The 22,737-nt window shown below is 35.8% G+C and overlaps 1 protein-coding gene across 2 annotated transcripts in view; it reads right to left on the bottom strand.

Moving 5' to 3' along the window:
• Positions 1 to 22,737, bottom strand: part of SUPT3H (SPT3 homolog, SAGA and STAGA complex component) — a gene marked incomplete at its 5' end in the record, with an annotated part of 253,155 nt that overhangs the window by 69,892 nt on the left and 160,526 nt on the right. Inside the window, 3 exons of one of the 2 annotated variants that reach the window (XM_080616207.1) lie at positions 11,374 to 11,510; positions 13,243 to 13,333; positions 14,527 to 14,613. In XM_080616207.1, coding sequence (XP_080472333.1) covers positions 11,374 to 11,510; positions 13,243 to 13,333; positions 14,527 to 14,613 — 315 coding nt within the window. The remainder of the gene's footprint in view (positions 1 to 11,373; positions 11,511 to 13,242; positions 13,334 to 14,526; positions 14,614 to 22,737) is intronic. The other variant, XM_080616208.1, reaches the window with a different exon arrangement.

The following is a 22,737-nucleotide window of genomic DNA, read 5'->3' as shown; positions in this document are numbered from 1 at the left end:
GATTTTCAGTTCTAAATCAGCACGGCTCCTCTGAGTCCCATCATAAGAGAGAAGCCACTGTTTATTTCAAATCAGCAATTAAAAGCAACATAAAGAGTATTCAGACTGTAAGACATAAACAAAAAAGGCTAATTTGGGGAATTTGACTTTCAATCGTCTTAATTTGCAGTGCCCAATATACTAATTGATATGCAGCATTAGTAATAGTGTTTGAACACAGTATTCATTCATCCAGCCTGTTATAGAAATAAATTTAACAAGACACTGTTCCCTGAGCTCATTCTTAAAATTGGCTGCAATGAAAACAATACTTTCCGAAGATATTAGCACCGCTCAATTCTATATGAAAAATTTTCAGTCACTTAAAAAAGAGGAAAACAGAGAACATTTTTAAATATAGAAGGTATCATTTTTTTAATATTATTTTATGTTTATTCTACAGTTGGTTAAATGATTCTGAGAGGTAGAAAGCTTTGAATTCAGGAGATTAGCAAGAGATATTCCAGAATCCTACTACCAAGATGATCGCCTAAAAAGGAAGCCATAGTTGTCGAACAGGCATTGTAACTCCTGTTCAAAATCAGCTATAAAGATACGGAATACACGCCATACTTCAGGTATATATTCTTATTGCTGGGAATGGATAGTTTTGCAAATTTAACCTGACAATGAAAACAAAATATTGAAACTGTTCACATTTCTAAGGTTTTCTCTCATTCAGCTTAGATTTTCCTGGTGGTTCAGACTGACTGAGATGGAAGGGTTAGGGATTATCTGGGAGGTGGAGGGGTGGTAGGATGAATCAAAGATCTATGACAAAAAAAAAAATCAAAAAATCACAGAGCCTTACTCACAAAATAATGGAAAAAATATCTTCAGTTCAAAACTGGGATGTAAAGAACAATACCTTCAATAACACCATTTTGAAGCACAGCTTTGAAGGTTGAAGTCTATTTACTATTAAAGGTGCTTCCAGTGTAGCAACACTAACAACCGCAGTCTGGCATCAATTAGTTGACAGCGCTGTCAGACGCTGCTGTAGATTCTCATGCCATCGTATATGCTGTTGAAGAAAATTTACTCCTCACTGGTGGTTGCTCTGTTTCCTCAGGGGTTTCTGATTTTTTTCTGTCATTTTTAGAGTTAGATCTAGCATTTCAGAAAGGCCAATGTCTCCTTCTTTAAAATCCAATTGAAGGTGGTAAGGTTAGCAGACATAGCAAACAGTGATATAACTAACACATTTCTTTAAATACTGGAACTAGAAATCAGGACACCAGCCTCGGGGTACATTAAGAGTTAACTCCCATTTTAAAAAGGGTGTGATTAGCAGCTGGAAATCTGCCTGAATTTAGTACATCTGAGGATGCTATTACAATTTTCAGATATAAAATAATTAGCTGATGATATGAGCTGACAGCTAATACATCTACAACAAACATAAAAAAAAAATTATTTCCAAGCGGATGTAGAGTATGTGTTCCGTTTCTATGCTGTTTGATATGGTCTGTGTAAGGAGCTAGGACTCAATACCAGATGCCGTATGTTCTACAAGCTTTTTGTGCAGATGTCTGCAGCCTGAGAAAATCAACGGTGCTTTGAATAACACTCCTAGTAAAAGCATCTTCTTGTCAGAGTCACTGTATGATATAGGATATGAATCCCACACAAGTGGATGAACTGATTTTAAATAATACCATCTGACAATGGTAGAAAAAACTCTTAGTAGGTCTGACAAAGTCCTGGAAATGGCTGTTAGCTTTGGGAAATAAAATCCAGTCCTCTGACAGAGATTACCCGTCCTTCTTTCGTTTGATCAAATGGAAAACCAAATTTAATGATTGCTTCCGAAGTTCCAGAGGCAAAGCTTCAACAGTACTTAACACTGCTACCAAGGAGTCCATATCTTTGCCCCTCACATGTGCTACTCAAAAGAAGAGGCTGGAAAAAATGTTTCAGAGTTATTTGAGAGTAAAATATATGCATTTTAATGTATGCTTTATATTACCACTTTATATTGCTTTTTTTGCCATTGCTTTTAAAAAAATCTCTTTTAGAACACCGAAAGTGCAGCGTATATGATACATATAACAATACATCAAAGAAATTGTAAAAGTCTGGCATTACCTGTATACATATGTGAAGAGATACATCTGAAGTCATAAATCCACACATTCAACTGAGAAGAATACTCTTTTTTTTTTTTTTTTTTTAAACAAACGGAAGCCTGTGGCCCCTACTTGATAAAGATCTTGCCCAATTCACATAAAACGATTTCTAAAATTTATTCTCTATGCAAAATGAGCTTTTCTAGTGATAGCATTATGGTCTTGTCTTCCTTGAAAACTTAGGTCTAGTTGCAGATGTATTTTGTCAAGCCAAAGCAGCAGCAATGCCTAATTTTTGCCATATCAAAGTTAGCTAAACGTGAACCCCAGATTACTAAAAGGATCAAATTCTGATCTCAAGAGTATCTGTATGATTAAATTCCACATGTTCTCTCCACAAGAACTTTATGTAGGTATCATTCTGAAAATGAGAACTATTATTCCTGAGTATCCAAATTAAAACAACCTTTTCTGATTCATTTAATGAAAGGGTATAACTGCCTAGGTATCCTCAATTTTAATCAAAGAACAAAATGGAAGAAAAGAGATGACAGAAAATTTAAAACTTGAGGGCCAAACATACAAATGGAAACATACTATCTTGTGTAGAGTTAATAAACTACACCAGCTTGTTACCCATGCTGTTCTACTAGGAATGTTGTGGGTTCATTTTCTAGTGGATTGGGTAAGGATGCATATCCCATTTTGCAACATGTAGAGCTTAATTATATTACTTTACCATTTCAACAGACACTTAAGATGCTTAAATCCTACTGCTTCTGATTCCATAGCTGTGACACATGTGTGAAGCTGTCACCGAGTGCAATTTTGCAGCAGCCAGATCATATTCTTATGGAAGAATACGGCAAGCAACATTATAGATAAAATAAACCACAATGACTGAGACAAAATGAAAGACAGAAAACCGTGTTCTTTACATACATAAACCATCTATACCAGGAAATACCAGCAGTTACAGATTACAGAAAGTGCAGAAGCTGGAAAGTCCAATTATATGCTACCAAGATTTTTAAACAGTTTTTAGAAATTTGAGATGGATTATCATCTATGTCTTACAAAAGATCTATTTCTACCCCACCTGCCATTTTATTATCTGAAATGGGAAACTTCAGTGCAGAGTCATAGAATGGTAGAATAATTTACACCAGAAAAAGTTTGGAGCATTTCCAGAGATCTGTAGTTTGACATTGTTCAAAAGAGGTCCAGTTAGATCAAGTGGCTCAGAATTTTGACCAGTCAAGTTTGGAATGTTTCCAAAGTTGGGGAATTCCTCAACCTTCCTGACCAATCAGTTTCAGTCTTTGATTTCAGGTTTTTTTCTCCTATTACGTATCAGTCCAAATTCTGTCCTTTACTATGCATATTCAAGCAGGGTCTGGCTGCACCTCCTCTATATCCTGTCATTAGTCAGTTGTGGACAGCAACCAAATTTTCCTTTAGCTTCCTCTTTTTCAGGCTGAACAAGCTCTGGTTGCTTTCATCATGTATCAGGTGCTCCAGCCCCCAAATTTCTTGGTGACCCTCTGCCAGGCTCGCTTCAGTATGTTAAAGTCCTTCTCACACTTGGAAGCACAAAATTGGACACAGATTCCAGATGCAGTCTGGCAAGTGCCAAAAAATGGGGAAGCATTATTTCCCTCGACCTGCTGGTTAACCTCTTGCTAACACAGCCTGTGTGTGGTTGGCCCACAAGCTGTACTATTGCATGGGGTTCTTTAATCCTACATTTTCTTTTGTTGAACTTCATGAGGTTTCCATCAGCCCATTTCTCCAGTCTTATCAAAAAGGTCCTTCTGAATGGCAGGCTTTCTTTACAAAGATTTGACTGCTTTGGTATCATGACTCATAATCTATTTGCCATGCTATGAATTACTGCTTTTAGTTAGCTTGTAAGATTCAAGAACCAATATCATACATAAGTTTGCTGCATAAAGAGAAAGAAAGGCTTCAAGAAAATGTAGTACAAGGGGAGGTAACTACCCTGGTTAAGGGACTACCTATGCTCACTTTAATCCCTTGTAAGTTAATTTACATGGAAAGCTGATAAAACTAAACTCACATTAACATGCATACTTTGTATTGTTCATTGCACCTGTATTCTTATTCTTACTATCAGTACTAAAATGATACCTCCTCTAAAAATCTGCCATAGAATATCCTATTTTAGGGATAGACTAAGTGTCAGGTTACAAGTGTGGTCCTATCAGAATAAGCTTTGAAACAAAAATGCTGGTATTTCTAATATGCCTCTTAATTCAATAGGAAGCAATGTATTTACTATTTGATTTATTTTAATGACCATCACCTTTGGCAACAGATCATTTGGCTTTCCTAACGGCATTTGAACTCTACTCCGAATATAGGTGGGAAGTCTTGGCCCCTTGCTGGCTTTGCAAATGGGAATGTAAAATCACAACACTTGTACTTGGCAAGTGGATAATATTTAATAAAATCTTATGACATGCTAACGTTTACTCTGGAACTTACTCAAAGGAAGATGATGATACACAGATAGCGACTACTGAATGAATCAAGTGATTCTTGATATTTTACTATAGTGCCTGTGACAGAGGTTTACAAAATCCTACCTGAATTCAACCTAGTACTGCAGGCAATACAGACCAGAAACCAGCAAAAAGACTACTTCTGAGGAGAAAAACTGCACTAGTCCTGGCTAATCCTGTGATCAGAAGTAAAAAAAAACACCTCAAACCAAGAACAAAAGCAGAAAAGCAAAGATCTTTGTAAGGAGGGACAGAACATATCTCCACTTATCCCAGGCTCCAACAGTAGCTAGCTGTGAAGGTTTAGGGAATAGTATATGCTTACAACTTAAAATTAAGCTTGTAATAATTATTCTCCTGAATAGTCATACAGTACCCAGTGATCTGTGGTTTAAGTACTTGCTTAACCAAATGCAATCTTTGTATTCAATAGCCTCTAGATTTTTTTCTTTACCCATTAAGCTGTGCAGTTCAGTAGATCTGAGCTCATTCTAGCTTTATTTAGCTGGAGTGCAGCCTGAAAATTACTTTCAGTACTCCTCTATTTTGTCTGTATGCTACAAATGTGTATGGAAAAGCTATGATGACACACAGCTTGCTCACTCTGCTATCAGAGGGTAAATGTCAATTTGAAAAAAAAAAAGGATTCTTAGTAATTTTGTAGAAGGTATTTGCAGGGCTAAGTTTCCTTCCAGAAGTTAAAACACAGTCATTTCAGTGTCAAAAATACAAAATACAACAGCCCAGAATCTTCCTCTTCCTCAGAGAAAGCAAACAGTGGCAAAAAATATTCAAAGAACTAGAAGACAGGAAAGCAAATAACACCTTTTTCTCCAAGGAAACTCCCTTACAGTATAAGCAACATTACTAAAATGCTCTAAGACCAGTATGTTACCAGGACTGAAGATCCAAACAAATAGCACACTTTATGTAACCACAGCAATTGAACCTAATGTGAGAAAACCCTAGCAATCTTAGATTTGTAATAGTGTAAAATGTATATTGATATTGCTGGCATTAACAAGAAATCTTTTCACATGATAGGTTTTTTTTCCATTCCAACAAGAACGACACAATATTTACAGACTTACAGACAATAATGAAAAATTGTTTCTGTTTATTTTCTGTTTACTTTTAACCAATTCAACCATTACTCAAGAGAAATAGTGTTTTCCCAGTATCCCAAACATTCCCAAGCAATGTGTAATCAGAGAAACCATTAATACCAGCAGGCTTGCTTTTATATGGTTACAAGCACTTTGATGTCCAGACAGCTAATTTACAGTTGAGACACTACTAGTTGTGCTATCTTTGCACTCATCTGGAAACACTGGATTTACACAGTAAAATTAACTCCCTCTACATCTGCATTTCTGACTTCCATAAGGTATGCTTTGCAATATCAGGAAAAAACCCACACTGCCTAGAGAATAAAGTTTTTATTTTCCTTGACTGATGTTCAATGTATGTTATTTTTAATCTTTGCATCTATATATATCAAAAGAAGTAGATGGTATACAGGGAGCTGATGTTGACCTTATAGTCTACTAGAGATCATCATACACTGTTCTCATATCATCAAAGGTCCCACTGCATATACAGAACTTCAGTCTCCAAAATGAACCACCCTGGAGACACCAGAAGTACTTTTCCTAGCTTCTGATGGATTACGTTCAAATGTGCAAAGCATTAAATAAGCAAAGAATTAGCATTTTCCTCTCTGAGCTAAGAAATAAACTTCCCCCTGGATTGTTTCTCTCTCATTTCCGAGTACAGAATCTGGCCTTAAGTTATTGGGATGTTTAAACTTTTTGGCAGGTATGGTTAAGTGAAGTTCTGACCAACTTGTGGCAGCAATGCACTGAGCTCTCAAAGCAGTTTAAGGCGGTGGGAAAGAGAGATCCTGGGTTTTTTTCATCACTATCCCTGGAATCTGGTGTTCTCAGGCAGGAACTTTCCAACTCCTATTTGAGTACATTAGACATTTGAAATCCCTTTTCAAATTCAAGACAATATCCTCTTATTTTGCCTGGACACAGGTGAGGATGATACTGGTTAACACTTAGGGCTCCAATTATTTAGTCATACAAATACAAAAATAAATCATAAGACATAAGGTTTCTAATGGTATGGCTTGTCCTGTGTTTTTTCACTGGGATCCCTATTTGACAATTCTGGATAAAGAATAAGGAACCTTATTTTCTATTCCCTTTTATTTTTTCAAAACTTAATGTCTTAAAATTTGAGCCTATTGAGTTGCTGGTGTAAATGATATATTAGAAAGCTGCAATTCTTTATGTGGACCAGCACAAGATAAATGGATGACAGATCTGTGAGAGTATTCTTTTAAGAGAGCACAAAAATACAATAGGTATTTTACTCCTATTCTCAAGTGAACCTGAGCAACCATACATATTTGTGGGTACATATATACACTCCATCCCTTTACTAGTTCCCCAAAACTCAAGCCTTTTCCACTTCTAATACTTTTAATCTTAGTCTTTTAGCCTCAACTCCACCCATATAGCCAGGATAGAAGCAGAATTGTAACTGACAACACAGGGAAATTTTCTACAAGATAAATACATCCAGAGGAGCTGTGTATCTCATTGTAAAGTAGACACAAACATTTGATCAGTTGAACAGCTCTTTAAACTCCATTATTTATAATGCCTGAGTCTCCAGTAATTACAGCAGGAGATGAGACACTTAACTCCCATGCACAAACCCCAAACAAATTTAAATGTTTTCATCTGTAGTTGAATCTTACCCCAAGATGCATTCTTTCATAGGGTATAGCTGTTAAAATCAAAGAAGGGTTAGTGCTTATAAACTGTGATTCTAAAAAATAATAAATTATTTGATTTGGGAACAATATTGTGAGATATAAGAAGTTACCGCTCAACTAAATACAAAATATAGATTCTACTGACAAGAATCTGAAAACAGTGAGAAAGTTAAAAGTAATTATTTCTGAAGAAAAATGAGTTTATCGTAACAATTCTACAGCAAAAAAGATGTGCTCTGAGAAACAATGCCTTGATGCTTAGTATCATAAAACTTCTTAGTTTGTCTTCTGGCATGCAGTTTCTATTAGGTGTATGTTATCTGTACTACAGCACTAAGCTTTCCATATGGGCTTTAAATAAAATTTCAGCTTGTTAGTAATACACCTTGCATGAACAGATACTCCTTAAAGAGTGACGACCCCATACAGCACTTACATTGGCATAATTTTCACCAGTAATGAGCACAGTAGTACTCAAAGGCCTCAGAGCTTTTTCTAAATACTTTTCTGTTTGTTTTTTTTTTTTTTTTTACGTCTTTTCCAAATTACTACAATGAATTTGAGTACTTCAACACCCTTTTTCATGTCCTCCTTGAACAGAAGAGCTCATAGGGTTTCTTCTGAACTACGCCACCAAATTCTAGCTGTCTCAGTTATAAGATGACAGGTCCATGCCCTAGGTCCAAGAGCAGCCAGCATGGAGCAACCTGTGTTCATGTTCCTGCTCTCCAAGCCTCCCCAAGAGAGTGGCCACATCCAAACTGTGTGCTGGAGATAGCTCCTGGCCCAGGCTGACTCCTAGGAATTGTTTGGGACAACGCTGCCTGGCTCAGGTCTAAGTGTGACCACTCAAAAGCTGATGGTTATATTCCAGTAGAAGGAATCTTCCTGGTTGTTGCTAATTTAGTATTGCATGCAAAGTCTACCTTATTGCTATGACTGAAACAAAGTGGACTACACAGCATGATTCCTCGTATGCCAAAGTGCATTTAGGTTTCTTTAGGTGTATTGCCCAGAAACAAATTAACTGTATCTGAACAGAGACAGAATTAAACTGGAGTAATTAAACCTCGTGTGAAAAAAAAGGATGCTGGGGAGGGACTATTCATCAGGGACTGTAGTGACAGGACAAGGGGTAACGGGTTCAAACTTAAACAGGGGAAGTTTAGATTGGATCTAAGGAAGAAATTCTTTACTGAGAGGGTGGCGAGGCACTGGAATGGGTTGCCCAGGGAGGTTGTGAATGCTCCATCCTTGGCAGTGTTCAAGGCCAGGTTGGATGAGGCCTTGGGTGTCATGGTTTAGTGTGGGTTGTCCCTGCCCATGGCAGGGGGTTTGGAACTAGATGATCTTAAGGTCCTTTCCAACCCTAACTATTCTATGATTCTATGATTCCAAATGCACCTACATTTTATTGCACTCTACTGTATTTTGGACACAGCCCATTGCATTTCTGTGAGCTTTGTACAGATTTCCCACTAACAGAACCAAATCACATTTACAATGAACTTCCTAGAAAAATAATATGTACCTGTAGTTTTTAAATACCTAATGTATCTCATAGGACAAGATACATTAAAGAACCACAAGCTTCTGCCAGTCCCTTTCCACAGGGATGTAACTTAGTTTTAACATCTTGCTGGCATCTAGTCTGCTTTCAAGGAATTCTATTCTTCTAGGGAAGTTATTTTCCCTCCACTGTTTATTCAAACTTGCAATGTACTATGAAAGCATTATGGTAGCTATTGCAACTGAATTATTGCATGCAACATGTGAGTGCTGGAAATACATCCCTAAATTAGCAGTCAGAGTGACAGATGAATGGTGTTTCTCTTAAACCTAGGGGAACAAAAGTGAAACAGAGCATTCACAGCATGACGCACTACGCATTCCTTTGTATGTCAGTTCAGACATCTATCTGATGGGAAGAATTTTTCCTGGTAGGGGTGGTATCTGAACGACAAAATAAATGATAAAAAATTGATATTTACAGAATGAGAGAAAAGTCAGCTTTGCAATCACATTGCCTGAGGTTTTAAAATACCTATATTTGATTTTAATAACAAGACAGTTTATTACATCTATAACTGTTCTTACTCTAAGGAGTAGTGTTTCACTGGTATTTTACTGCTATCTTAGGAAGGCAAAATACTAACTGCTATGAAGTGATACATAGGTGCCATTCCAGTTTTTATTTGGTTTTGATTTTGCCAGTACAGGTAGCTGGTTTGCTACTATTTACTGCTATTTTTGAAGTTTTTGTAATAAGTCATCTAATCACAATGTATCAATACCATAATTGTGTATCATGACAAGGTAATGTGAATTTTGTTCTTAATGTCTGCCCTGTATTTTAAGAGTATTCCACTTTCCTTTGCACATGGCAATTATTACTGTTTTAGAGATAGTCCTTTTACTTCAAATGAAAATCACAGGATACATCAATAAGTTCTATATTTAATTCTACAAGAATGCAGTTTCTTTTTAACATGACAGCATTAGTGTGTATTTTTCAGTCCAAAGTGTAGAATTGTTTGTTCTCCTTTAGTAACATTTGAAAGTAGCTTAGAGCTTTGCTTACTCCTCCATGGTATAAATGCAAAATAGACCTCACAGAACAAGCAGCAATCTCATGAATCCTTAGATCTAATTTTATAAAATGTTTTAAAAGAAAGGACTATAAACAATATTTGCTTTTTGTATCATAACTGAAACCATACTGCTAAACAATCATATCCTGTTTAGCCCATAATGACATCAGAAATACATGTTTATCATCTGCTCTGGACAACTTAGCATGATTTTGGCCCAAGGCAAAGTGGAACTGAAATCATTTACAGTTGTCCAAATCAAGATAACCACACATTTCTGACGTAATTGGTACCTAAAAGGAACACTGCCTTTAGATTGCAATTCATGATTTAAGCATACTAATTCCTTAAAGAATGCTGTTAAAGCATCTATTGGATATCCTTCAAAACATAGCATGGATTAGACAATGTACTGCACAAAGAAAATGTGATACAAGAGGTTAGTGCATTCATTAAAAACTCTTCCTTTAGGAATGTAGCACAATTCCTACTATCTTCAATTCCTTTCCACACATCTAAAAGTGACAACAGAATCCCAAAGAAAGCCAAAAATATGCTAAACATTTTGAATAGGATGTCTCAAGCAATCTTTCATGTTTTGTCATTAGTTTGAAAATCTAGTAAGAAAGTACATAGTACTGACTTCACACATCTATAGAATTCATTAATCTACTCTAAAATAAGTAGATCTTGAGGTTTTCTTTAACATGGAAACAGATTAAGAATTCACAAAATATAATAAAGAAGAGCAACAGAGAGAGCTACTTTATAAGGTATGTATATACACTTCATGAATTATAGTCTAGCGAGAAAAGACAAAATGTAGCCAGCTCAAAGAAAAATATTTAATTACAGGAACACATTCCTTGACAGACACAGAATCAGATCTGTCCTTGTCTAGGACAAGGAACATTATACTTTTAGCAACTTCTGTAGTATTTCAGACTCCCAAAAAATTGTACCGGAATGACAAAATAGAATGTCCCAAAATGCTGTTGAAACAATTTTCAAATGAGACCAATAATAAAAAGAAAAGCTGATTGTAAAAAAATGTGTGTGAAATATTTATAAATAGAATCTTCTTTCTACAGGAAGGAAATACAAATACATGGCAGACAGAAAGATCCATAACTACCCTTTAGTAATCTTCCTTCTCAGCATGTGTGCTTAGATATCAGGAAACATTTGAGGGAATAGGAAAAATATGGAAATAGGACTCCTTTAGACCATCTGGGCAAAAGGAAAAACATGTAACAAGGTTATATAATAGGCAGCATGAAAAAGGCATCAAACCAGCATGATGTATGAAATATTTCAGTTTTCTCTGCTGGAACTGGGTATCAGTAAAAGAAAATAATTACCTCCATCCGCTCTTGCTTGACATCATCAATCTCATCATCCTCAAACATGGCTAAGAGCTCTCCAGTCTGGTCAATGGAGTTGAGGAAGTCTTGAGCAAGCTTCTGCCGTTTGTTGGTGTTACTGCTGTTGAATTTGTCTGAACAAAGGTAAGCAAAGACCAACAAACGTGAGTTATTTGGCTTCTCCAGACATCAACTGATGTCCCTAGGAAGGACATGTTTTAGAATCAGATGCACTATGCAGAAAAGACCTGTTCTTACTGTTTTCCTCATACAAGTTGTGCTACCTGAGCTAGGTGATGTCACTACTATACCGCAGTAACACTGTAGTAAAAAAATCACATTTGGTCTTTTCTAGTATGACCTGGTGGTTTTTGTAATCTGGAGAAACCTAGTCTAACTGCTCACACAAAATTATTTCTCACAGTGGACAGAGGTGTAGAAGAAACCATCCTTCCTTGCTTGCACAAAACCTTCACTTTTAGAATAGAATACATAGAGGAAAAGTTTTCCTGAGAACATGCGGAACATCCTCACTACCTACATCCTAAAGAAAAGCATAAGACAAACATTAAGACACAGCTCCACAGGAGATGGACTAATGCTCTACAGTAAAGCCTGCAGAACCCTGGAGAGGTGATCTCTGTTGTTATAAACAGAATAGCAGCTACAAAGACATTAGTGTCACACAACAAAACTAATGGCTTCAACTACCAAAGCCTGCTAGAAAATGCAATCTTTAATTCCCAGATGAACCGTGTTTAGGAAGCATTTAATGAGCATTTTAATGGCTTTCAAAAATTGGTTATTTGTTTTAAATAGAGAGACAGACTTAAGTATTATAAAAAACAAAGCTCTCAGGTAGGAAGCTATACTGCCAGATTGCTTGCACGAAACAGTATACTTCCATGTGTGGTGAAAATAAAATGCCACAGGCAAATTAAATCTCAAATGAGTTGACAAAAACTTATCCACAGATTGATTAAGTCAAAGCAAGACGTACAGTATTTATCTAACATCAATATGGATGCTCAGAGAACCAAACACAAGGAATTCATTGTAAGGGAAAAAAAAAGCCAACAAAAAACCTCTGAGAAAGGAAGTAAGCTAAATGCAAAAAAAGTGATGTATGGACATAGAATCATAGAATCATAGAATAGTTATGGTTGGAAAGGACCTTGAGATCATCTAGTTCCAACCCCCCTGCCATGGACATGGCAAGATTTAGATTTGCTATGATAAGTTTTAACATTTAACAAAGGAAATGCTAATTATTCTATCAATATAAATCAACAAAATTTTGTACCAGCAAATTACATGGCATAAATTAATGTATTTTTAATTTAAAGGACTCTTCCTTTAAATGCATTGGTTACAAAATCTCTGATTTGCTGATGGAATGGGGAAACAAAAGTGTTTCCCATTCTTTAAATTACAGGTTAGAAGTATAAAACGTTAAACCAGACTGAAAACAAAGCCAGGTCATATATTAGTATTCAGTGACTTCAGATTATGGGATTTAAAAAAACCCCAAACCCAAACATGTCAAAACCCTCTGACAATAATTTAACAAATGTTCGTTCAATTGCATGAGGTAGCTAGCTGCCACATTTAAATTACACATGCTGAAATCAATTAGCCCTTTAATTAGCACCAGTTTCTTACCTCAACAGAGTTCTGATATTAAGCAGTTTTACTTATTATTGGGATCATAGATACCAATACTTATACAGTGTTTCAAATGAAAAAGCAGACAATATTTTTTCTGTCTTTAACTATTAAACTAGACATTCATACTTCGCATTGAGCTGTTCAGTGCATTTATAAAATATTAAGCCTTCCCCAAATTAAGTAAATTCCTTTTTCTACCTTCAAGGAGGTCATCTTCTTCTATTCCTTTGACAATTTTAGATTTATAGTCTCGAAAAAACATGTATTTAAGTAGCCTTCTAAGCTTCTTCTAAAAGAAAAAAATAAATATATTAATTAGTATTTTATAGAGTTTTTTCTTTACACTAACTTTGTAACACGAACATAGAAATGTGTAATACATTACTCAGTAAATATATTTTTTAAAATATTAATAATTTTTGATTCTGCAAAAAATCCATATCTAGAAAATACATCCAAGTCAGAAGCAATTCTATATGAGTATTCTTTATCTGAGCTCCTTTATACTTTGCTTGCCAACTGTAAGATAGACTTTCAGAAAGCCGAAATTGAGAAATCAGACTTTTTTAGGGCACTCCAAATTCTTTACTTAGTTTGAAAATTCAAGTCTACAAATGCATATTTCCATGACCTTTGACATCCATATTAACCACTGTTTTGAGCATAGCTTTATGGATTAGATCAGATTAAAAAACTGCAATTGGTTTTCATGTTCTAACGTGTTTTAATTTTGATATGGCTTTGGTTATTAAGTTTCACCTATCAAATGAAGAAAGAAAATAAAGGGGAGAAAAAAGGGTAAAGGGAAAAGGGGGAACTAATGAACAAAAGAAGACAAAAGAATAAACAATGTTGATAAAAATAGTTGACAAACATTTTTTAATAAGTTTGAAATTTGAAGAATAAAGTTAATTTCAGCTTTGTATGGAAATTGTTTGTTAAAAAAAAAATAAATAAATTGACTTGCTCCACTTACTGTCCAGAGAAAGCAAGACCATCCTGAAATTTGGAAACTTTAGTGAGATAAAGTACAGGAAAAATATTACAAAGGCAAATCAAGACAGGATTTACTGACAGCCTAGAGGACAAAAACATAATGGTCACACTGTCAAACGTCACACCTACACCCTGCATAATGAGGGAAAATTAGAATGATTGATCTTTAATAAAAGGCATATAAAGGATAAGGAAGAATATTTATGCTTTCATTAAGAAACTGTTTTCAGCTCTAAGGTACGTTACCCACCCCAAAACTTAATAATTGCAGTTTTGATAATTGCAGTTACAATAGAAAATGATAATGAATTAAAATGTTATACAATTATTGCACTGTGCAAAATACAATACAATTACAGGGAAGCTATACTTTCAAATAAAGCTAACCATGATGACGGACTCCTTTTACATCGGTTAAGCAAGCATGCCAAAACACAATAAGCAGTTCACTACGTAATATAAGAAATGTCTGTCTTATTACTATACCTTATCTTTGCGCATTAGGAACAGGAGATCTTCAGCAGAGATGACTCTCGCTCCTCTCAACTGAGAAACTTCAGCTGCTTGCTGCAACTAAAATAAATGAATAAATTAAGATGTCTGTTTCTATGTTAAAAAATTTATTCACTAGGGTTTCTTTTAAATAAGTTCAGATAATATTTTACATGGCCTTGCATAGCAAAATATAAGATATGCAGTAAAACACAAGCTGAGACTCTCAAAGGTGTCACTCACTTAGCTCCTGTTAGCCAAGAAGTGAAAATCGATTTCATGGAAAGCCCGAAAGACTTTTGACAAATATTAGGCAAAAACTTTTTTGTTTATATTTAAAATGAGTGTTTTTTTTAAAAAAAACCACTACATCCCTATTTTCTTTCCTTGCACCACATCAGCCCAGAAAACGAACACATAATTCTCTCAGGAAATGTAAAAATGCCAAATTCTTGCTATAGCACTTTATCTGCAACTGTGGAATGGTGGCTGATCCCTCTCACGATTTTTTAGAATAACAAATATTAATTTTAAACAGCTTACCTAAGTATTTTTTGAAAGAAACTCTACTCCTACTTGACTTTTCATTAGTACAAACCAGGCTTACATGAAGAACTTTTTAGGCATAGTTTTTCACTTGAGAGAAAGAAAATTAATTGATAGGCAACACTGACTCTGTTAATAAAGTAATTAGAAAAAACAGATTGAGCTGACCAGGCCACTCAGATATGAAAGAGACAAAGATGGGATTGAGCAAAGAATGCCACAAAAATTTGTAAGAGGTGGCCAAAGGAGTGTGAAGCAAAGAACTGTCCTCACCTCCAATGTGACAGTGCTGTAAAGAACAAAAATCTTTTTGTAAGAGACTAAGCACGTCAGCCTTGGATTCACTTTCAGTAGGTTCAGGAAATCAGGCTAGATTATACACAAATAGATCATACCTAAACAAGTACAAGATTACAAACCAAACTCATGCAAGCTGATGCTTATCAAACTACTGTACTAAGGAGGTAAAACCCAAATGTACAAGAGAATTTGCAGAATTTGCTCCTTTAGCCTCTCTAGCCTTTGGTTCTGGCATAAGATGATGCTATAGAATAGGTGGATATAGGGATAATAGGGATACGAGGATGCTTCATGGCATGGAATATATCCTATCCTTTAAATTCAAAACCACTGTCCAAAAGGCAAGTTGAAATCATAGTTTCTTTGTTCTTATCCTCATTAGACATCTGATGGATGAACTGACAGTGAGCACAGTACAAAAGTTAACAAAAGGAGAGACACCTTATAAAATTCTTTATATTAAAACTCATACACACATGTAACATGATCAATAAACTGCAATTTTATTTATTTTAAAATATCCCTATATTCTTCTTTCAGAAATGCATTAATGCACCTGAAAATAATTTAAAGAAATCCTATCCTTCATACTCACACTAGAAATGGTTTCACTCAGTATCACTGGCTGAATAAGTATATTATTAATCTGAGCTCCCATGCTGCTATGGCTTGAAATAGGCCTATTCAGAAGTTAAAAAGATCAACAAAAACAGTAGCTGTTTCTAATATCCAAAGGAATAGAGGGGGGCAGGGAAGATTTTCATTTTGGCAAGTGTTCAGTGGCCAAAAGATTCAGTCCATAAATCATAATGCTGGACTGCATTAATTTTTTCCACACTAATCACATGCATACAAAACGTTAACTGTATCTTGTAGGCACAACACAAAACATACTGCGTGAAGAGTTTCAGGTTTTCCCTTGGAAACCCTTTCTTGGCCCTTGCAGTCACAGAGACCAGAGAGATTTCAGGAATTCAGAAGTCACAGTAACATAATCTTACTTGAAAAAAATGTAAGAATGTGAAAAACGATAGTTCTATTTTTTGGGATAAGCAAAACTGTTTCTTATTCTGATTAGGTTTGAGGGCACACAAGCTACTTCTATTTCTAACATAAAATATAAGAGCTGGATAAAAATAAATTTACGAAGAATGAGCCAATATTCATCTCTGGTGTAAACCTATTGCAGTAAATGTGTTTATTCCAAGGCCAACTTTGCCCCCTCTAAGCCTAAAAGTGCTACAAAACCTGACCTTAGCATGGTGATAACATAACACAGCTTTTCCAAATACCATATATAACAATGGCAGAAACATCCAACATGAAAGCATGCTCTACTTCCCTAACATGTTTAGGACCATAACTATAACCATTAAGGTCCCTTCCAAGCCAACCTAACCCAACCTGATCCATTCTATGATTCTTACCATAAAATTCAGTGTGCTGCTTTTGGCTGGGATAGTTAATTTCCTTCATAATAGCTGGTATGGGACTACGTTTTAGATTTGTGCTGGAAACAGCGTTGAAAACACAGGGATGTTTTAGCTATTTCTGAGCAATGCGTACACAGAGTCAAGGCCTTTTCTGTTCCTCACCACACCAGCGAGTAGTCTGAGGGGGCACAAGGCGCTGGGAGGGGACACAGCCGGGACAGCTGACCCCAACTGACCCAAGGGATATTCCATAACATATAGCATCATGCTCAACATATAAAGCTGGGGGAAGAAGAAGGAAGTGAGGATGTTCAGAGTGATTGTGTCTGTCTTCCCACTCTCTCCCCATCCCATTCGAGAAAAGTGAGTGAGAGGCTGTGTGAGGCTCAGTTACTGCTTTAAACCATGACGTTCAGATATGTTCATTTCTGCGTGCAGCTGGAAAACTTTATTTCTCAAATGATAAACAAGTGACATCATTCAAAGCAAAGATTGTGTGCAAGCTGCTTACAGGAATCTCACAATGAAGTTAGGGAGAGTAAGGAGAGGAGGCCAAATTCACATCCCATTTGTATCTAAGTAAATCTTGAATAACACTGTTTATTTTAATGGAGTTATTCTGAGCTAAACACAAGATCAAAATCTGGAATAATATTCTCAGCTTCTACAAAAACAATGAAAACTTTATTCTCGTATTGCCTCGACTTCTGCATCTATTTTATTTTAAGGAATGAACACACAGCATTTAATTTCTTTGGCTTAAAGAAAGCAAAATACAAAAATAATTACTTCCTGTACAGTTATAAAATATGGATTATTTATCCAAACAGACCATAATGAGTTCTGCATTGGTACACATATTTACCTGGGAAACCAGGATATGCTCAGGTAAATATGTATCTAAGCAATTAAAAAAAAATTACATACCACACAGCCGAGGTTGAGGGGAAGATGTATTTATAGTTTTAACACACACATAATTGACTCATTCAAACCACAACATGAGTACTTTACTATAATTAGTATTATAACAAACTGTCTTATTTGACTGTCCCAGAGTTGCCATTAATATGCAATAAGCCCCGATTCCTTAATTTCCGGAGCTAAAGGCCTTGTTGAGTCATTACCACAGCCGTGTTACATGATGAAGGAGGATTTCAGGAAGCCATACCAAAGAAACGATTCATCTCCAAGCAGCCAGGCATTTATCATTCCAGAAAAGCAATTTTCTGCTATGCAACCTTTAGGTCAGGAGGTCTTTTGCCATTTGCTGCAGTGGAAGCATGGCAAAGTTTTACTTTGTGAGCAGCAGGTCTACCACCCACAACTCCAGATGATAGGCATGATACAAACACTGCTATAACTTTTCAAACATGAGGTTTCTGTACGGCAACAGTGGAGATATGGCAAGCATTTCCTACCATCTCCCTTCTCCAAGCCTCTGTAATATTCAGTGCTGGTCACAGAATTTGGGGCAGCACCAGTTCCAACATACTCGTTGTCTTTTCCTAAATCTTAATGATTAAAATTATTTAGTCCACATTACAAAATATTTCATTTGAGGCTATCTTGAAGAATGGAAACCAATCCAATTTACTTAGCTTTTTAAAGAAAAATGGGCTAAATTTCCTAATGCCAGCAAACAATGTTTGAGACCTTGGAGTCTGAATATATTTTTTATTACAGCCAAATTATGAAACTCTAAAAGTGAAGTTTAAATGACGGAAGTGTTGAAATGACTTTAACTATAGGAGTGCAAAGAGCTCTGTTAATAATTAGGAGTTTATGAAAAATAAGTGTATTTTACAATTTTTCACATTACAAAGAAGGTAGTATATACAGTAACTATATTTTAAAGTCTAAGAAGAAATGGCTGGGGAATAATATTTTAAAATGTAATCACTGGTTTAATGACTTTATGAAGTTAACTTTCTTGGCAGGATGAACTGAAGTATGTTAAAAGTCACCTTACGGCTATTTTCTTTTTGCAACTTCTGCAAATTATGGATTTGTTGAAAGGAGTATTCATTCTCCTATGACAGCACACAGTTCCTTCAATGGTACTGTCCGCTTTTTTTTAATCATAATTATTTTTACTTCCACTACCTCCAAAGTCAGCAATCACCGATACTTCTACAAAACTGTCCTGATGGACAAACAAGACAAAAAGCTGGAAAACAAACATACTGTGTTGTGACATAATCCTTCCAGTTAAACTGCAGGATGGAGTCAAAATGGTAATGTCTGCATGCCTTGAAACTGCTGGGAGCCAAGAATAATTCTTCAGGAGCTACAATTTTGTTTTCATTATAGAAGAAAATTAGATCATAGTTCACCTGGCCAGTTCTTTTTCTGAGGCAGGAAGGTTGCTTTGTTATTAAATATGCATGAAAATTTCCTATTTCTTCACATTTTCTTGATCAAAAGTATGCAACTAACAAAGAATATTCTGAATTTAAACACAGTGCTATAAATGTATTCTAAACAGAGCACCTCCATGCTTTTTGAAGGCAGTTAAATGGAAGAGGTGAATACAAGTTTTCACTTCCATGTAATATCTCACATACTACTAATGATGACACCTGAACTTCTAATTCTATCACAAACAGGAAAAATACAAATTTTGCTTCCAAAAGTCAGCATAGGGATGTGCTTTATCCAGTTAGCACATCCTTGGGATATAACTACATTATGGAGTCCATTAGAGCACTATAATAGGTAAGGATTTAGGATCATCACATAAGGGTTAAATAGCATGACTATATTGTCATAAAATATAAACATAAAACATAAAACTTTCATCTGCAGACCAAAAGACAATTAATTGTCTTCTTATTAGGTATCTGTTTTCAAATATAAGTATTTTTCACTTACATGACCATTTAATGTAACACTAGGTGACTAGGTGTGACCTTGAGAAGATAAAGCTCTGCATCACATTTTTAGGCTTTAGAGAATTGCAGAATCATAGAATCATATAGATTGGAAAAGACCATTAAGATCAAGTCCAGCCATGAACCTAACACTGCCAAGTCCACTACTAAACCATGTCCTTATGTGTCACATCCACAAGTCTTAAATACATCCACCTCACTACAACTTCCTTTCAGGTAGCTATAGCCAGCAATAAGAAGAGCATTTTCTTGCTTGACAGTGAATTTCATTCCACACAGATCATGAGATTAAGAAAACATCAGCTCATACCCTACAGTCCATGACATTTACTGAGAACTTCTTCTCAAGTACAAAATTTGTTTTGTTTTTTAAAAAAATCCCCAATAAAAATGTACTGTCTCTGAAGCAAGATCAACTGTTTCATCTTGCCTTCTAGCAGACAGCAATGGCTTTTTGTTTCCACAGTTCAGCGAGCCCAAAGAGCTGGATCTGGATACAGACAGTCTGCAGCCAGTCACTAGTAGATGGAAAAAAAAATATCCCAAAAGCACCTCCAGCAGTAAGCAGGTTGCACAAGAACACCCTTTGAAGCATAGAGAGTACATCTACAGGTTCACTAGGTTTTGACTTCTGAGGTGACAAGCAGTTAATATACATTTAAGAAGTCAGACTGTTCTAACAAACATGGGAGAAAACAGCCCCTTCTTTATTTGCCCTCAGACTGAAACTGTGAAAGCCAGTCCAATGAACTCCACAAACATCCCTACATCTCAGCCTGCAGGTTTTTAACTGCACACTGCTATCAAGGACCCAAAACATTAGTATGATGAAGTTAAGATACTACTATTCCCATTTGTTTAAATTGAACATTTCATATAATTTTGGGCATCATCACCTCACTTCCTTCTACTGACAACCCACATATTTCTGAATACAGAAAATGTTGGAAGGCTTTTTTGGCTTTGTTTTTTGTGTTTTAGCAACACAATCAGTACAATCAGAGTAGAAAAAATGCAACACTTAAAGCGAGTGAAAATAGCAAAACCAGAACACTCCCACCTTGCCTGAGCCGATGGTAATGTTACAAACAAGATCATTTTAAAAATGTAAAAGAAAAAAATATCAGAAATCTGTAAAGAGCTCTTAGAAAACTACAGGGACTCAGCCTGTGCAATGGAATGGGCTAAGAGGAAAATGCATCATGTTTCTGGAGCTTCCGTATGTTGTACCCACATTTTGACCCTGCTGAAAAACCCTGTAGTTGGAAGAGAAGGCTTTTTACTGACCCGAGTAATAAAATTGAACATTACTAAACAATTTTAAGTTAAAACTCATACCATTTCTTTTCAAGGAAACACATAAATACAACATCAGAGGAGGCTAGACTATATTTGGCCACTCAGGACATCTCCAGACTGTACCCCTCATTGCATCTCAGAGCAGCGGATTCCCAAATCACAGCGATACATGGGGCTATTCTGCAATGGATGTGGACACTTACCAGATTTACACCATCTGAACCTCAAGTTTATCAAGTTGCCACTGGAAATGAAGCTCTATGATGTCAGCCACCCTCAATTCAGTATTATCAACAAAGTTGCTGAGCATACTATGTGTCTCCCATCCAGGTTGCTGATGAAGACATATGGGCCTCATTAGTTCACTCTTTATCAATATCTAAGAGACTGAAGTGTTGCTACACAGGAGAAGGGAGGAATAAAAAAATAGGTGAAAACCTTTTCTCATGTGTGGAAAAATTCAATTCTCACAGTGGATTCTGCATGTTTGTTCAGCTTGCTGGATCTGGTGTAGCAACTCTTGCAGTTCAGTAGGCAGTTGAGGCAGCAATTCCACCACAAAATGGGATTAAGGGAAGCTGAATCCTTGTACTCTGTGTTTTTTATTTTTAGCAGGCATAATCATAGCTGACCCTCACATTTGTTGATATTCTGAACCATTCTTATTTAAAATATAAACAGGCAAAATTATTAGAAAATGATAACATTTTTAAAGCCCAATAGCCTAGTCTCTGCTACTGAAAGCAATGATTTGTATCTACTGGAGACAGTATGATTTTTTTTTTTTTATTATATTCAATAGTTTAAATAAAGGAAATAAATTTCCACGTAAATAGTGAAATTAATACTGCAATTTTGCAAAAGATGTGCTTTGAATCACAGAAATTTTTTTTAATATCTTTTTTATAAATAATTTAAGCTCACCTTCTTAAATTAGAGTGTGTTTTTGCACTTTCTGTCACTCAGGGAAAGAATTTACTGCACTTTTGAACAATAACTACATTACAACTTAAGCTTCAGGCATGAATTTCTCATATTTTTTCCTTCGTCTACTTCTAATACAAAAATAATCTTTTTTGGCCAACATTTTATATCTTTAATTCTTCTTCCATGAAACAAAAGAAACCCTGTTGCACATCTGACGTTTGCAACAGGCAGTACTGACCAAACAAAATTAAATTATACAAACAACATTAAAACCATAAAGTATCTAAGTGCAGAAAAGTATTCATACTCATTGAATTCAGTTTTAATATGGCCAAATTATTCAGTGACTACATAAACTTTAATTCAAGACTTGGTGTTGCGCTGGAGATGGCCCTGTTGATGCTCTCTGCCACTGCAGGTGATGATAACACCAGGCAAGAAAGCAAACTTGGAAACTTCTACTGTAGTTATTATTGTTACAAGGGAGAAAAAATAAGCCTGAGAAATATTATCCAAAGGGAAACGATGAAGTAGTGTTCTCTAGAATGAGAGGCTGTGAAAAAAGCTTTGTGAAGTGTAAACTGTGCAGATATGAAAGATTCATTAGCCAAGATGAAACCGAAAAATTCTCACGGCCAAAAGCACTCTGACCTCTGCATTTCTGAAGAAGATGAGCATAGAGGTCCTCTACTAACTCTACATGCTCTAGGACTGACGAAATATTCTAGATGCCTGGAGAACCCAATAGAAGTCCGTGTGGAGACCTCATAGATGCCTTCTAATATCTGAAGAGGGCCTATAAGGAT

Source organism: Psittacula echo (genome assembly GCF_963264785.1).
Source record: "Psittacula echo genome assembly, chromosome: 4".
Classification (NCBI taxonomy): Eukaryota; Metazoa; Chordata; class Aves; order Psittaciformes; family Psittacidae; genus Psittacula; species Psittacula echo.
Note: the sequence above shows the minus strand (reverse complement) of the source record. Positions and strands in the feature narration are given on the sequence as shown.